Source organism: Pelobates fuscus, chromosome 3, assembly GCF_036172605.1.
Source record: "Pelobates fuscus isolate aPelFus1 chromosome 3, aPelFus1.pri, whole genome shotgun sequence".
NCBI lineage: Eukaryota > Metazoa > Chordata > Amphibia > Anura > Pelobatidae > Pelobates > Pelobates fuscus.
The window spans coordinates 377165704-377183449 of NC_086319.1; the positions used below are offsets into that span (position 1 = coordinate 377165704).

Below are 17746 nucleotides of genomic sequence, written 5' to 3' on the forward strand. Positions count from 1 at the left end.
TATCTATATATTGTTATGGTGAAATCACCAGCACGTGCAGTGATTAAAATACATATTTGCTTGAAGTCTGCAGCGATGAGCTTCCAGAATGACAAGCACGGGGTCCTACAATCCTATGAACGTCGCTGTGTATTAGACTGTGTGAGGCCATGCTGAAAATTCTGGGAATACACAGATACTCAGTCACAACAGAACAGCCATCCTAGTATTTTATAACTATTGATGGAACAGAGATGTAAACTGTTTACCAATTTGGTTAGCATATGATTGTATTTTGTCACCCATGACACCCTTCTAGGCATCCATACTAGAGACCGAGAAAGGAGTACGAAGGAATAAGGAAGCAAACCGTACCACAAACTCAGGGTCATCCCAGTTGGGCTCTAGCTCCTCTCCTTCTTCCCACTGAGCATTATTTGTTTCTTCTTCTGGACCTGTCCAGGTGTCCCAGTTCCAGTCATCTGTGTGAAATGGGGGAGAAGGTAAACATGGGGTACAACCAGTAAAGCATTTGTAATAGAAGTTAAGTATGAACCTGAATTCCTGTACAAAATAAACGAATATATCAAAAATGAGTACGAAACTGAGAAGCCTACCCTCCAATCCTTCTTCGTCTTCAAACTGCGGCTTTTCTCCCTCTTCTACGCCATAGTACTCATCACCAAAAAATTTCTATTGGAGGAAAGAATGTAAAGTGTTCAAAAAAGAAATCCTCTGATGGAACAGATACAGCTGTGGTCAACTTCCTCTCACACTCGGCATTATGGATTTGTCAGAACCTCAGTCATACTATTTCGAATTATTGGTCTCACCTCCATGATTTGGTCATGTTTCTCCGGGTCGAAGTCCTCCAGCAGGTCCTCCTCTTTCAATCCCAGCGCACCTTCTCCAGTCAGCTCACGGAGCTTCTCTAGTCTCTCCAGTATCTCCTTCCTCTTCAAGTTCTTCAGCTGTTTCAGTTCTTCCCGTTTCTTCTCTTTATCCTGTGCTCAGGGTAGAGGTGGCAATATCTTGTTAAAGCAGCATTCTACCACAGACCATTATAAAAGGTTATGGTATCAGCCCACCCCTGGTACAATAACTGCATTTCTGTTTCATGCCACATCAATGGCTTTACATAAACTGAGGGTCCCCTGGGTGCCAGTGGCATGACCTTCATCAAAGAATATGAATGCTGCGAAAATGTAACTCCAGCTGTGTCAGGGGCATGTGGGTTATAGTGCTTAGATTGCCCCTTTAAATATCTATGTCAAACCCTGCATTTAGAGCTTCCCCACCGTGTCCATCCTTTTATCCCATTCTAGCATATCTGACTCCTAACCTTCTGCTTTCTCTCCTTTATCTCATCTCTCTTCCTCTTTCTCCGATCATCCTTCTGTCTCACGGACTGCGCGATGGCTCTGGGGAATGTCTTGACCTAGGAGAAGAAATAACAGATAGAGATCAGGTCACGAACACTGAGATGTACGCATATGGGTAAAAGAAAATAACACTAAATTGCAATAAAAGGTACTATAATGTTTCCATCAAGGAAATCAACATGAACCCACTTATAAATCAGTCTAGAAATGTGCATCGGCATCCTGAAAAGTGGGAACATCACAATCGAACAGTTTAAGCCCCATTGGGCAACCATCTACGCCACCACGTTTAGCATCTGGCAATAATGCTTCATCAGAGCAACACGTTCGCATAGTGGACCTTTAATGAGTGATCCGAGCTAAATGTGTTGCACGGATTATCTAGAGCAGGGCTAGGCAACCTTCGGCACTCCAGATGTTGTGGACTGCATCTCCCATAATACTGGCAAAGCATCAAGGGAGATGTAGTCCACAACATCTGGAGTGCCGAAGGTTGCCTAGCCCTGACCGAGGGGCCATGCAGAAAATAGAGTGATGAGAAGGGCAGATAAGCCATCCCTTATTGGATGCTTGCAGGGAAATACCGGCATGTAATAAGTCAATGAGCCATGAAGTTTATCCTTGTATGGTGCACACATGGAAAGAAAGCCAATCAGCTAAATGTACTTACCAAGTCTGAATCTGGCTCCTCAAATCGAAAATTGTATTTTCTCTCAAAGTCTTCCTGTTTCTTTAAAAAAAGTTCCCCTTCATCTTCAGAGTCAGATACATGTGGAGCCTCTTCCAGAGCAGGGGGGCTGAGAAAAACCAAAACACAATGTACTGTCACAGCATGTTCATTATCAGTATTATATAGATACTCAGTATTATTATACAGCGCAGTGTGTTCATTATCAGTATTATATAGATACTCAGTATTATTATACAGCGCAGCATGTTCATTATCAGTGTATAGATACTCAGTATTATTATACAGCGCAGTGTGTTTCGTATATAGATACTCAGTATTATTATACATTGCAGCATGTTCATTATCAGTGTATAGATACTCAGTATTATTATACAGCGCAGTGTGTTCATTATCAGTGTATAGATACTCAGTGTTATTATACAGCGCAGTGTGTTCATTATCAGTGTATAGATACTCAGTATTATTATACAGCGCAGTGTGTTCATTATCAGTGTATAGATACTCAGTATCATTATACAGCGCAGTGTGTTCATTATCAGTGTACAGATACTCAGTATCATTATACAGCGCAGTGTGTTCATTATCAGTATATAGATACTCAGTATTATTATACAGCGCAGTGTGTTTCGTATATAGATACTCAGTATTATTATACATTGCAGCGTGTTCATTATCAGTGTATAGATACTCAGTATTATTATACAGCGCAGTGTGTTCATTATCAGTGTATAGATACTCAGTGTTATTATACAGCGCAGTGTGTTCATTATCAGTGTATAGATACTCAGTATCATTATACAGCGCAGTGTGTTCATTATCAGTGTACAGATACTCAGTATCATTATACAGCGCAGTGTGTTCATTATCAGTGTATAGATACTCAGTATTATTATACAGCGCAGTGTGTTCATTATCAGTGTATAGATACTCAGTATTATTATACATTGCAGCATGTTCATTATCAGTGTATAGATACTCAGTATCATTATACAGCGCAGTGTGTTCATTATCAGTGTATAGATACTCAGTATTATTATACATTGCAGCATGTTCATTATCAGTGTATAGATACTCAGTATCATTATACAGCGCAGTGTGTTCATTATCAGTGTATAGATACTCCGTATTATTATACAGTGCAGTGTGTTCATTATCAGTGTATAGATACTCAGTATTATTATACAGCGCAGTGTGTTCATTATCAGTGTATAGATACTCAGTATCATTATACAACACAGTGTGTTCATTATCAGTGTATAGATACTCCGTATTATTATACAGCGCAGTGTGTTCATTATCAGTGTATAGATACTCAGTATTATTATACATTGCAGCATGTTCATTATCAGTGTATAGATACTCAGTATTATTATACAGTGCAGTGTGTTCATTATCAGTGTATAGATACTCAGGATCATTATAGAGCGCAGCGTGTTCATTATCAGTGTATAGATACTCAGTATTATTATACATGGCAGTGTGTTCATTATCAGTGTATAGATACTCGGTATCATTATACATTGCAGCGTGTTCATTATCAGTGTATAGATACTCAGTATTATTATACAGCGCAGTGTGTTCATTATCAGTGTATAGATACTCAGTGTTATTATACAGCGCAGTGTGTTCATTATCAGTGTATAGATACTCAGTATCATTATACAGCGCAGTGTGTTCATTATCAGTGTACAGATACTCAGTATCATTATACAGCGCAGTGTGTTCATTATCAGTATATAGATACTCAGTATTATTATACAGCGCAGTGTGTTCATTATCAGTGTATAGATACTCAGTATTATTATACAGCGCAGTGTGTTCATTATCAGTGTATAGATACTCAGTATTATTATACATTGCAGCATGTTCATTATCAGTGTATAGATACTCAGTATCATTATACGGTGCAGTGTGTTCATTATCAGTGTATAGATACTCCGTATTATTATACAGTGCAGTGTGTTCATTATCAGTGTATAGATACTCAGTATCATTATACAGCGCAGTGTGTTCATTATCAGTGTATAGATACTCAGTATCATTATACAACACAGTGTGTTCATTATCAGTGTATAGATACTCCGTATTATTATACAGCGCAGTGTGTTCATTATCAGTGTATAGATACTCAGTATTATTATACATTGCAGCATGTTCATTATCAGTGTATAGATACTCAGTATTATTATACAGTGCAGTGTGTTCATTATCAGTGTATAGATACTCAGTATCATTATAGAGCGCAGCGTGTTCATTATCAGTGTATAGATACTCAGTATTATTATACATGGCAGTGTGTTCATTATCAGTGTATAGATACTCGGTATCATTATACAGTGCAGTGTGTTCATTATCAGTGTATAGATACTCAGTATTATTATACATTGCAGCATGTTCATTATCAGTGTATAGATACTCAGTATTATTATACAGCGCAGTGTGTTCATTATCTGTGTATAGATACTCAGTATTATTATACAGCGCAGTGTGTTCATTATCAGTGTATAGATACTCAGTATCATTATAGAGCGCAGTGTGTTCATTATCAGTGTATAGATACTCAGTATTATACAGAGCAGTGTGTTCATTATCAGTGTATAGATACTCAGTATTATTATACAGCGCAGTGTGTTCATTATCAGTGTATAGATACTCAGTATTATTATACAGCACAGTGTGTTCATTATCAGTGTATAGATACTCAGTATCATTATACAGCGCAGTGTGTTCATTATCAGTGTATAGATACTCAGTATTATTATACAGCGCAGCGTGTTCATTATCAGTGTATAGATACTCAGTATTATTATACAGCGCAGTGTGTTCATTATCAGTGTATAGATACTCAGTATTATTATACAGCGCAGTGTGTTCATTATCAGTGTATAGATACTCAGTATTATTATACAGCGCAGTGTGTTCATTATCAGTGTATAGATACTCAGTATTATTATACAGCGCAGTGTGTTCAATATCAGTGTATAGATACTCAGTATTATTATACAGCGCAGTGTGTTCATTATCAGTGTATAGATACTCAGTATTATTATACAGTGCAGTGTGTTCATTATCAGTGTATAGATACTCAGTATCATTATACAACACAGTGTGTTCATTATCAGTGTATAGATACTCCGTATTATTATACAGCGCAGTGTGTTCATTATCAGTGTATAGATACTCAGTATTATTATACATTGCAGCATGTTCATTATCAGTGTATAGATACTCAGTATTATTATACAGTGCAGTGTGTTCATTATCAGTGTATAGATACTCAGTATCATTATAGAGCGCAGCGTGTTCATTATCAGTGTATAGATACTCAGTATTATTATACATGGCAGTGTGTTCATTATCAGTGTATAGATACTCGGTATCATTATACATTGCAGCGTGTTCATTATCAGTGTATAGATACTCAGTATTATTATACAGCGCAGTGTGTTCATTATCAGTGTATAGATACTCAGTGTTATTATACAGCGCAGTGTGTTCATTATCAGTGTATAGATACTCAGTATCATTATACAGCGCAGTGTGTTCATTATCAGTGTACAGATACTCAGTATCATTATACAGCGCAGTGTGTTCATTATCAGTATATAGATACTCAGTATTATTATACAGCGCAGTGTGTTCATTATCAGTGTATAGATACTCAGTATTATTATACAGCGCAGTGTGTTCATTATCAGTGTATAGATACTCAGTATTATTATACATTGCAGCATGTTCATTATCAGTGTATAGATACTCCGTATTATTATACAGTGCAGTGTGTTCATTATCAGTGTATAGATACTCAGTATTATTATACAGCGCAGTGTGTTCATTATCAGTGTATAGATACTCAGTATCATTATACAACACAGTGTGTTCATTATCAGTGTATAGATACTCCGTATTATTATACAGCGCAGTGTGTTCATTATCAGTGTATAGATACTCAGTATTATTATACATTGCAGCATGTTCATTATCAGTGTATAGATACTCAGTATTATTATACAGTGCAGTGTGTTCATTATCAGTGTATAGATACTCAGTATCATTATAGAGCGCAGCGTGTTCATTATCAGTGTATAGATACTCAGTATTATTATACATGGCAGTGTGTTCATTATCAGTGTATAGATACTCGGTATCATTATACAGTGCAGTGTGTTCATTATCAGTGTATAGATACTCAGTATTATTATACATTGCAGCATGTTCATTATCAGTGTATAGATACTCAGTATTATTATACAGCGCAGTGTGTTCATTATCTGTGTATAGATACTCAGTATTATTATACAGCGCAGTGTGTTCATTATCAGTGTATAGATACTCAGTATCATTATAGAGCGCAGTGTGTTCATTATCAGTGTATAGATACTCAGTATTATACAGAGCAGTGTGTTCATTATCAGTGTATAGATACTCAGTATTATTATACAGCGCAGTGTGTTCATTATCAGTGTATAGATACTCAGTATTATTATACAGCACAGTGTGTTCATTATCAGTGTATAGATACTCAGTATCATTATACAGCGCAGTGTGTTCATTATCAGTGTATAGATACTCAGTATTATTATACAGCGCAGTGTGTTCATTATCAGTGTATAGATACTCAGCATTATTATACAGCGCAGTGTGTTCATTATCAATGTATAGATACTCAGTATTATTATACAGTGCGGTGTGTTCATTATCAGTGTATAGATACTCAGTATTATTATACAGCGCAGTGTGTTCATTATCAGTGTATAGATACTCAGTATTATTATACAGCGCAGCGTGTTCATTATCAGTGTATAGATACTCAGTATTATTATACAGCGCAGTGTGTTCATTATCAATGTATAGATACTCAGTATTATTATACAGTGCAGTGTGTTCATTATCAGTGTATAGATACTCAGTATTATTATAAAGTGCAGTTTGTTCATTATCAGTGTATAGATACTCAGTATTATTATACAGTGCAGCGTGTTCATTATCAGTGTATAGACACTCAGTATTACTATACAGTGCGTTCATTATCAGTGTATAGATACTCAGTATTATTATACAGCGCAGTGTGTTCATTATCAGTGTATAGATACTCAGTATTATTATAAAGTGCAGTTTGTTCATTATCAGTGTATAGATACTCAGTATTATTATACAGTGCAGCGTGTTCATTATCAGTGTATAGATACTCTATTATTATACAGCGCAGTGTGTTCATTATCAGTATTTAGATACTCAGTATTATTATACAGTGCAGTGTGTTCATTATCAGTGTATAGATACTCAGTATTATTATACAGTGCAGTGTGTTCATTATCAGTGTATAGAAACTCAGTATTATTATACAGTGCAGTGTGTTCATTATCAGTGTATAGATACTTAGTATTATTATACAGTGCAGTGTGTTCATTATCAGTGTATAGATACTCAGTATTATTATACAGCGCAGTGTGTTCATTATCAGTGTATAGAAACTCAGTATTATTATACAGCGCAGTGTGTTCATTATCAGTGTATAGATACTCAGTATTATTATACAGCACAGTGTGTTCATTATCAATGTATAGATACTCAGTATTATTATACAGTGCAGTGTGTTCATTATCAGTGTATAGATACTCAGTATTATTATACAGTGCGGTGTGTTCATTATCAGTGTATAGATACTCAGCATTATTATACAGCGCAGTGTGTTCATTATCAGTGTATAGATACTCAGTATTATTATACAGCGCAGTGTGTTCATTATCAGTGTATAGATACTCAGTATTATTATACAGTGCAGTGTGTTCATTATCAGTGTATAGATACTCAGTATTATTATACAGCACAGTGTGTTCATTATCAGTGTATAGATACTCAGTATTATTATACAGCGCAGTGTGTTCATTATCAATGTATAGATACTCAGTATTATTATACAGCGCAGTGTGTTCATTATCAGTGTATAGATACTCAGGATCATTATATAGCGCAGCGTGTTCATTATCAGTGTATAGATACTCAGTATTATTATACAGCGCAGTGTGTTCATTATCAGTGTATAGATACTCAGTATTATTATACAGTGCAGTGTGTTCATTATCAGTGTATAGATACTCAGTAGTATTATACAGTGCAGTGTGTTCGTTATCAGTGTATAGATACTCAGTATCATTATACAGCGCAGTGTGTTCATTATCAGTGTATAGATACTCAGTATTATTATAAAGTGCAGTGTGTTCATTATCAGTGTATAGATACTCAGTATTATTATACAGCGCAGTGTGTTCATTATCAATGTATAGATACTCAGTATTATTATACACTGCAGCATGTTCATTATCAATGTATAGATACTCAGTATTATTATAGTGTGTACATTATCAGTGTATAGATACTCAGTATCATTATACAGCGCAGTGTGTTCATTATCAGTGTATAGATACTCAGTATTATTATACAGTGCAGTGTGTTCATTATCAGTGTATAGATACTCAGTATTATTATACAGTGCAGTGTGTTCATTATCAGTGTATAGATACTCAGTATTATGATACAGCGCAGTGTGTCCATTATCAGTGTATAGATACTCAGTATTATTATACAGTGCAGTGTATTCATTATCAGTGTATAGATACTCAGCATTATTATACAGCGCAGTGTGTTCATTATCAGTGTATAGATACTCAGTATTATGATACAGCGCAGTGTATTCATTATCAGTGTATAGATACTCATTATTATTATACAGTGCAGTGTGTTCATTATCAGTGTATAGATACTCAGTATTATTATACGGCGCAGTGCGTTCATTATCAGTGTTTAGATACTCAGTATTATTATACAGCGCAGTGTGTTCATTATCAGTGTATAGATACTCAGTATTATTATACAGCGCAGTGTGTTCATTATCAGTGTATAGATACTCAGTATTATTATACAGCGCAGTGTGTTCATTATCAGTATATAGATACTCAGCATTATTATACAGTGCAGTGTGTTCATTATCAGTGTATAGATACTCAGTATTATTATACAGCGCAGTGTGTACATTATCAGTGTTTAGATACTCAGTATCATTATACAGTGCAGTGTGTTCATTATCAGTGTATAGATACTCAGGATTATTATAGTGTGTACATTATCAGTGTATAGATACTCAGTATCATTATACAGCGCAGTGTGTTCATTATCAGTGTATAGATACTCAGTATTATTATACAGTGCAGTGTGTTCATTATCAGTGTATAGATACTCAGTATTATTATACAGTGCAGTGTGTTCATTATCAGTGTATAGATACTCAATATTACTATATAGTGCAGATATCTGACGCTCTGCATGAGGATTGATTAATGCTTTCTTATGGAGAAATCCTAATGCGAGTGCGGCCATTGCCAAGCATGCGCATTAGGTCTCCCCTGTGGGCCAACGTCAGCGGGGGAGGAGCAGGGCTGGACCTGACCTGGATTCAGGTATGTGACTGAAGGGGATTTTTAACCCCTTCAGCACTGCTGGAGGGGGAGCGCGAGGGAGGGGGGCACTGCAGGAGCCTACAGTGCCAGGAAAATGGGTTTGTTTTCCTGGCACTATAGAATCCCTTTAAGAACATGATGCACTATATAGTGATGCTAAGTACCTACACACAGGTACAGAACCGTTGCAATGTATAGTTGTATGAGTATCTCTGCACACATTATTGGTGTGAAAACATTTGGAATTATTGTAGTGTATTTATCAAAGTATAACTCACCACTCCTCCTCCTCCGAATCCTCTTCTACATACTCCTTATTAAGGATATAATCACGCAGAAATTTCTCCCCTTCGTCCAGAGTAGGATTCGCCCAGTAGTCTTTCAGATAACCCTGTGGGTGTATAATAAAGAGTCACTGTATAGCCCTACAACTATCACATACTAATTATAAACCCCGGGGACGTTGATCATGTCCTGGGCCACCATGTACAATGAAGGACTTCTAATGGTATTTTGCCTAGTCCTTAGTGCAGCACTCTTATGATTTCTACCAATGTGTGCATGTATTTATGTACATATATCACCACTGGTCACCTTGTACATTCAGTTTTAGACATTTCTCTCCCTGCCCCCACACCTTCCTTTTTCCCGTGTTTAGTTACATAGTTAGTTACATAGTTAGATAGCTGAAAAGAGACTTGCGTCCATCAAGTTCAGCCTTCCTCACACCTGTTAAAAGAAAAAAACCCAGTTTGAAGCACAATTTTGCAACAAGCTAGGACAAAAAATTCCTTCTTGACCCCAGAATGGCAGTCAGATTTATCCTTGAATCAAGCAGTTATTACCCTACATTGAAAGATTATATCCTTGAATATTCTGTCTTTGCAAGTATGCATCTAGTAGCTGTTTGAACATCTGTATGGACTCTGATAAAACCACTTCTTCAGGCAGAGAATTCAACATCCTGATTGTTCTTACAGTAAAAAAACCTTTCCTTTGCCTTAGACGAAATCTTCTTTCTTCCAGTCTAAACGCATGGCCTTGTGTCCTATGTAAAGTCCGGTTTGAAGTTATGTATATGGAGTGGGAATCAGATATGAGGTGTCTTATCTATAGCAGTTCCAGAATGAATTCCAAGACATTGGTTACTGATCTTCCAGCCGCCCTCAGCCTTTCTATGAATGTTCTGTATTGACGAGCAGGAACATCCTTCTACTCACCAATTCCTTCACTTCATCTTCATCCGTGATGTCTTTCTGGCCTTTCAGCCAAGCCACATATTCATCCTCTTCATTTTCCTGGTGGGGGGAAAGTACTTATTTATCTGGTGCTACATAGGGTTTGGAGATTATTATACAATTCTAAACATAGAGCTCTGACAAACTGTCAGAATGGCAATCTGCTATAGTTTGGTATACGATAAGAATGTTCGTCTGATGAATTATTTTTAATGGACAGATTGCAGTAAAAGTTTTCAGCTGAGAAAGCAGCAGTTACTGATCTATACTCACTTGCTCTTTCTTGCTTTTGACACGCTTTGTTAGCAGGTTTGCTGTAGTGCCCTCATTTTCCTCGCTATCACTATCACTATCTGTAACAAACTGACGGAAGCTGTAAAAAAACAAACACAGTTAATTATCTGTAAATGGTTTCAAAACACAGATGTTATAGACTCCATGTCCCATAACTTCCTCCTTTCTCTGTCACCCTGCGCTGGGAGGGACAGACTCTGTGTTCCATAGCTTCCTCCTGTCTGTGTCACCCTGTGCTGGGAGAGACAGACTCCATGTCCCATAGCTCCCTCCTGTCTGTGTCACCCTGTGCTGGGAGAGACACACTCAATGTCCCATAGCTCCCTCCTGTCTGTGTCACCCTGTGCTGGGAGGGACAGACTCCATGTCCCATAACTACCTCCTGTCTGTCACCCTTTGCTGGGAGGGACAGACTCCATGTCCCATAGCTCCCTCCTGTCTGTGTAACCCTGTGCTGGGAGGGACAGACTCCATGTCCCATAGCTCCCTCCTGTCTGTCACCCAGTGCTGGGAGGGACAGACTCCATGTCCCATAGCTCCCTCCTGTCTGTCACCCTGTGCTGGGAGGGACAGACTCCATGTCCCATAGCTCCCTCCTGTCTGTCACCCTGTGCTGGGAGGGACAGACTCCATGTCCCATAGCTCCCTCCTGTCTGTCACCCTGTGCTGGGAGGGACAGGCTCCATGTCCCATAGCTCCTTCCTGTCTGTGTCACCCAGTGCTGGGAGGGACAGACTCCATATCCCATAGCTCCCTCCTGTCTGTGTAACCCTGTGCTGGGAGGGACAGACTCCATGTCCCATAGCTCGCTCCTGTCTGTGTCACCCTGTGCTGGGAGGGACAGACTCCATATCCCATAGCTCCCTCCTGTCTGTGTCACCCTGTGCTGGGAGGGACAGACTCCATGTCCCATAGCTCCCTCCTGTCTGTGTCACCCTGTGCTGGGAGGGACAGACTCCATGTCCCATAGCTCCCTCCTGTCTGTATCACCCAGTGCTGGGAGGGACAGGCTCCATGTCCCATAGCTCCCTCCTGTCTGTGTCACCCTGTGCTGGGAAGGACAGACTCCATGTCCCATAGCTCCCTCCTGTCTGTGTCACCCTGTGCTGGGAAGGACAGACTCCATGTCCCATAGCTTCCTCCTGTCTGTATCACCCAGTGCTGGGAGGGACAGGCTCCATGTCCCATAGCTCCCTCCTGTCTGTGTCACCCTGTGCTGGGAAGGACAGACTCCATGTCCCATAGCTCCCTCCTGTCTGTGTCACCCTGTGCTGGGAGGGACAGACTCCATGTCCCATAGCTCCCTCCTGTCTGTGTCACCCTGTGCTGGGAGGGACAGACTCCATGTCCCATAGCTCACTCCTGTCTGTGTCACCCTGTGCTGGGAGGGACAAACTCCATGTCCCATAGCTGCCTCCTGTCTGTGTCACCCTGTGCTGGGAGGGACAGACTCCATGTCCCATAGCTCCCTCCTGTCTGTGTCACCCTGTGCTGGGAGGGACAAACTCCATGTCCCATAGCTCCCTCCTGTCTGTGTCACACTGTGCTGGGAGGGACAGACTCCATGTCCCATAGCTCCCTCCTGTCTGTGTCACCCTGTGCTGGGAGGGACAGACTCCATGTCCCATAGCTCCCTCCTGTCTGTATCACCCTGTGCTGGGAGGGACAGACTCCATGTCCCATAGCTCCCTCCTGTCTGTGTCACCCTGTCCTGGGAAGGACAGACTCCATGTCCCATAGCTCCCTCCTGTCTGTGTCACCCTGTGCTGGGAGGGACAGACTCCATGTCCCATAGCTCCCTCCTGTCTGTGTCACCCTGTGCTGGGAGGGACAAACTCCATGTCCCATAGCTGCCTCCTGTCTGTGTCACCCTGTGCTGGGAGGGACAGACTCCATGTCCCATAGCTCCCTCCTGTCTGTGTCACCCTGTGCTGGGAGGGACAAACTCCATGTCCCATAGCTCCCTCCTGTCTGTGTCACACTGTGCTGGGAGGGACAGACTCCATGTCCCATAGCTCCCTCCTGTCTGTGTCACCCTGTGCTGGGAGGGACAGACTCCATGTCCCATAGCTCCCTCCTGTCTGTGTCACCCTGTGCTGGGAGGGACAGACTCAATGTCCCATAGCTCCCTCCTGTCTGTGTCACCCTGTCCTGGGAAGGACAGACTCCATGTCCCATAGCTCCCTCCTGTCTGTGTCACCCTGTGCTGGGAGGGACAGACTCCATGTCCCATAGCTCCCTCCTGTCTGTGTCACCCTGTGCTGGGAGGGACAGACTCCATGTCCCATAGCTCCCTCCTGTCTGTGTCACCCTGTGCTGGGAGGGACAGACTCCATGTCCCATAGCTCCCTCCTGTCTGTGTCACCCTGTCCTGGGAAGGACAGACTCCATGTCCCATAGCTCCCTCCTGTCTGTGTCACCCTGTGCGGGGCTGATAAAGGGGGAAATTCATAGTCTCCAAAGAGCCCAGATCACCATTTATTTTTATTTTTTTTAATTCTTTATTTTTGCGAGTATTTGCATCCAATGTAACATATATTGTGATCACCAGATAAAACAATTTTACAGTACAATAATAATTTCGCCACTTAGCTTATTCAACTCAGTTTTAATTTTTGGTATATGCGGGTTCACCCAGGTGTCCCTAGCGGTCTTCCTTAAGCTTGCGACAGGGTGGGGCAGTAAACTTGGGCCTTATGTGCCTTGTGGCTAGTTTACAGTACGCCTTGATACCAAGGCCAGATTGAGGCACGTTATAAAGGTTTTATTGGGTAGGGGAGCCCTTGGTGCCGGGTGTGGATTCCCGGATAGTTTTGCTGTATCTGGGGGTGGGAGTTGTGCTCTGGGTACCCGGAGGGCTGCTATTTTTAAAGCTAGCGTGTCGCATGGTGTCGCTTGGGGGATGCTATGGGGTTGAGCTAGGTCTAAGGCTTTCGGAGCCGGCAACAGAAAATAACAGATATAACGTATAGAAACATATACAATTAGAAACATAAACATAGACCACTTCCTTTCTCTATAAAGTTAGTGAAGGAAAAAGGCAACAGGTATAGGTATAGGGTTTCCAGATCCCCATTTAAATGCATAGATAATGCATGAGAAATATGCAAAATAGAAAAGAAAATATTAACCTTAAACGTTCCTGCTGCTTTTGCTAATATGTTGCAAGCGGAAACCACAGTCTACACCAGGTGTAGGCAACCTTTTAGCAGCACTGTGCCGAAATAAGATTGTTATGTCCCGTAGCGTGCCGGTCCTATTTTTTAAAATTGAGGTGTGTATGTTGCCATATCCTGCTTGTGTTATTTATACTGCAGTTGCTTTGTATCGTTGTATTTGTGCGGATATGAGCTATTACATTGTATATGTTCAGGAGTAGTTTGTGGTGTTGTGTATGATACCTATGAATGTAGGCTGTGTATGGGAGCTGCTTGTGGAATTGTGTGTGGATGGATATGTCACATTGTGTGTTTGGTAGTGTGTGTATGTGTGGGGTATTGCATGTGAGAGGCTGCATGTGGGGTCGTGTGCATGTATGTGGATTGTTAGTAGTGTTGAGTAGGAATCGACCAATATTGATTTTTTAGAGCCGATACCGATACTCTGTGAACTTTCAGGCCGATAGCCGATAACTTATTGATATTCTGTACATTTACCCTTTTTAAAAAAAAATTTAAGCGTCACTGTCATGCCGAATCCCGTTTTTTTTTTTTTTTAACCCCCCTCCCGCCTCCCCTACATCCAATTGACCCCCTAGTCACTCCCAAATGCCCCTAATCCCCCCACATTACCTATTTTTTATTCTTTATTTTCTGCCCCGATCTTTATTCAGGGCGCCGCCATCTTTGTGTGGGTAGGTGAAGGGGTGGGGGCCAGTAGGTTCCCCCCCCTTATTGTTTTATCAGGGCCCCCACCCACCACGCAGGGGTGGGGGCCAGGTGGGGAGGACAGTAGGTCCCCCCCCTTATTGTTTTATTAGGGCCCCCACCCACCGCGCAGGGGTGGGGGCCAGGGGGGGTGGCGGAGGACAATAGGTCCCCCCCCTTATTGTTTTATTAGGGCCCCCACCCACCGCGCAGGGGTGGGGGCGGAGGACAATAGGTCCCCCCCCCTTATTGTTTTATTAGGGCCCCCACCCACCGCGCAGGGGTGGAGGCCAGGGGGGAGGCCAGTAGCCCCCCCCCCCCCTTATTGTTTTATTAGGGCCCCCACCCACCACGCAGGGGTGGGGGCCAGGGGGGAGGACAGTAGGTCCCCCCCCATCTTTAACCCCCGCACAGGGGGGGGGTTTATTAGGTTTTTGTTTTGTTTTTTACAGTGAGCAGCCACAGGCTGCTCACTGCTTACTAGACATGCCCCTACTCATGGTATAGCGAGTAGGGGCATATTATTTACTAATACTAAGTAATCTTTACTTAGTATTAGTACATTTGGCTGAAAGACCAATTTAGGTCTTTCAGCCTTTTAGTAGATAGCTCCCTGATACCGTGGGAATTAGGGAGTTTTCTACTAAGCGGCTGCAAGATGCAGCCGTGGCAATGAATAGGATCGGAGTTTCATTCATTAGAATGAAATTCCGATACGATCAAAGTACCGAATTGCATCCTAACACCAATGGAGAAACTCTTCTCATTTTGTTAGGATGCAATTCGGCAGTTTTGCCGGCGTTCTGTCTAAGTGACAGGACGTTCGGCAATACTGACAGGAAGCATTGTGGGAACAGGGAGGAAAGCTAGAGATCATGGGAAAATTGCTCTGACCAGCGGAAATGAAGCACACTTTGCTCCTCCGCTGGTCTGAGCTGGTCAAGCGGAGGAATCCTCCATAAGACAAAGAGTCCCTACTTTGTCTTATGATTTTAAAGAAAACTAAAGAAGACAGGAAGAAAAGAATAACAGATCCTGAGAGAGGGGGAGAAGAGGAAGAGATTGAGGAAAGGTAAGTTCGGCATGACAGTGCCGCTTTAACTATTTCTTCACAAATCTACTGTTAACTGAACATGTTTATTTTATTTATTTTGCAAAAAAAAAATGAATTAAGGCAAATGCACAAAATATATGTCAGTGTGATTATTTTTTACGTTTTCAAGAATATGCGTGTGTGTAGTGGATGCAGTGAGAGTATTTGATTAGTGAATGCAATGTGTGTGTGTGTTTGTGTAGTGGATGCATTGTATGTTTGTGTAGTGAATGCAAAGTGTGTGTTTGTGTAGTGTGTGTATAGTGAATGCAGTGTGTTTGTGCCGTGATTGTTTGTGTAGTGTGTATATAATGAATGCAGAGTGTGTGTTTGTGCAATGAGTGTGTGTAGTGTGTATATAATGAATGCAGAGTGTGTGTATTTGCGTAGTGTATGTTTGTGTAGGTATGTTAAATGTGTAAAATGGCGGGGGGAAGCACATTTTTATTTTACCTTTAAAAAAAAAAAAAGGTAAATAGTGTTTTAGTTCCCATTTCCGTGCTTGTTACCTGGCCAGGGAGGGGGGATATGGCATTCCCTGGTGGTCCAGTGGCATGGACTGTGCAGAGGGGGTCCAGCAAGCTCTTACTTACCTTCCCATCAGCTCCCTTCAGTTCCCCTGTCTAACTCTCGCGGCCTGTGTGCCGCGTGAAGTGTTACCATGGTAACCCGTGGCAATGTTCTGACGGCCGCAGGACTCGCGAGATTTAGACAGGGGAGCGGAAGGGAGCTGCTGGGAAGGTAAGTAAGAGTGTGCTGTAATGGGCTTGTAATAGGCCCGGCGGTCCTGGTATGTATTATCGGCATCTCTATTGGCCGATACCGATATTGCCGAAAATCGGCCGATAATATCGGCCAGACCGATAATCGGTCGATCCCTAGTGTTGAGTTTGTTGGGATTGTGTATATGTTTGTGTGTGGGCTGTTCGTATTATTTGTATGAGGGGAGGGTTATTCTGCATATCTGTGTATATCTAGCAGTGTGGGTGGCTTCCCTGGGTTCCAGTGGGGACCAGGCTGGCCAGGTACAGGTCAGAGACAGGAGCTGCAACAGTGTGGATTCCCATTCAGATCACTTTCTCTACGTGCTGCAATGCATAAATTGAGGATTGTCCTTCACCACCTCTTCGTATTAGCAGATATCTGAAGTTTCACTGGGACTCCTGAAAGGCCAGAGCCTGTTTGGCTCTAGCAGCCTTGAGTGCCGTGCAAAGACACCTCGAGTGCCGTGCATGGCACATGTGCCATAGGTTGCCTACCCCTGGTCTACACCAATCAGGAGCATCTCATTGTGGGGTACGAGTGTTTTGGTTTTTTTTTCTCATCCAAAAAACCCTGGTTTCCCAGAAATTAATGGGAAATGTTGTTTAGCTCTAATTAGATCTAATTATTGAACTGTTTAATAAGCTTATAGCAGCCGGTCACACTTTTCTCATTGGGGGAAACAGAGACAAGTAACAGACACATGCTTGCTAATTTTCATTTGATTTTTGACATCAATGGAGTATTAATATGTCCAAACAAATCAAGCATTGCCAATGAACTTTCACAAGGTGGGTCTGCAGGGAAACGCGTAAACACAAGTCTGCTAACACAATCACATTAACAAAAAAAAAAAAAAAAAAAAACGACAAAACGTAATGGCAGGGCATAGACACGGTCTGTGTCTGCCGTTGTAATGCTTGCTGATTGATAAACTATACATTTCAGTAGTGTTTTGAGGGTTGAATACAGCACATAAATATC

The 17746-nt window shown here is 41.3% G+C and overlaps 1 protein-coding gene across 1 annotated transcript in view; it reads right to left on the minus strand.

Moving 5' to 3' along the window:
- KRI1 (KRI1 homolog) overlaps positions 1-17746 on the minus strand; it is a 29643-nt gene that overhangs the window by 4081 nt on the left and 7816 nt on the right. Inside the window, exons 7-14 of the mRNA XM_063449482.1 lie at positions 11021-11120; positions 10730-10807; positions 9788-9900; positions 2032-2158; positions 1322-1417; positions 813-983; positions 597-672; positions 355-461 (exon numbers count right to left, since the gene is read on the minus strand). Of these exons, the coding sequence (XP_063305552.1) occupies positions 355-461; positions 597-672; positions 813-983; positions 1322-1417; positions 2032-2158; positions 9788-9900; positions 10730-10807; positions 11021-11120 (868 nt within the window). The remainder of the gene's footprint in view (positions 1-354; positions 462-596; positions 673-812; positions 984-1321; positions 1418-2031; positions 2159-9787; positions 9901-10729; positions 10808-11020; positions 11121-17746) is intronic.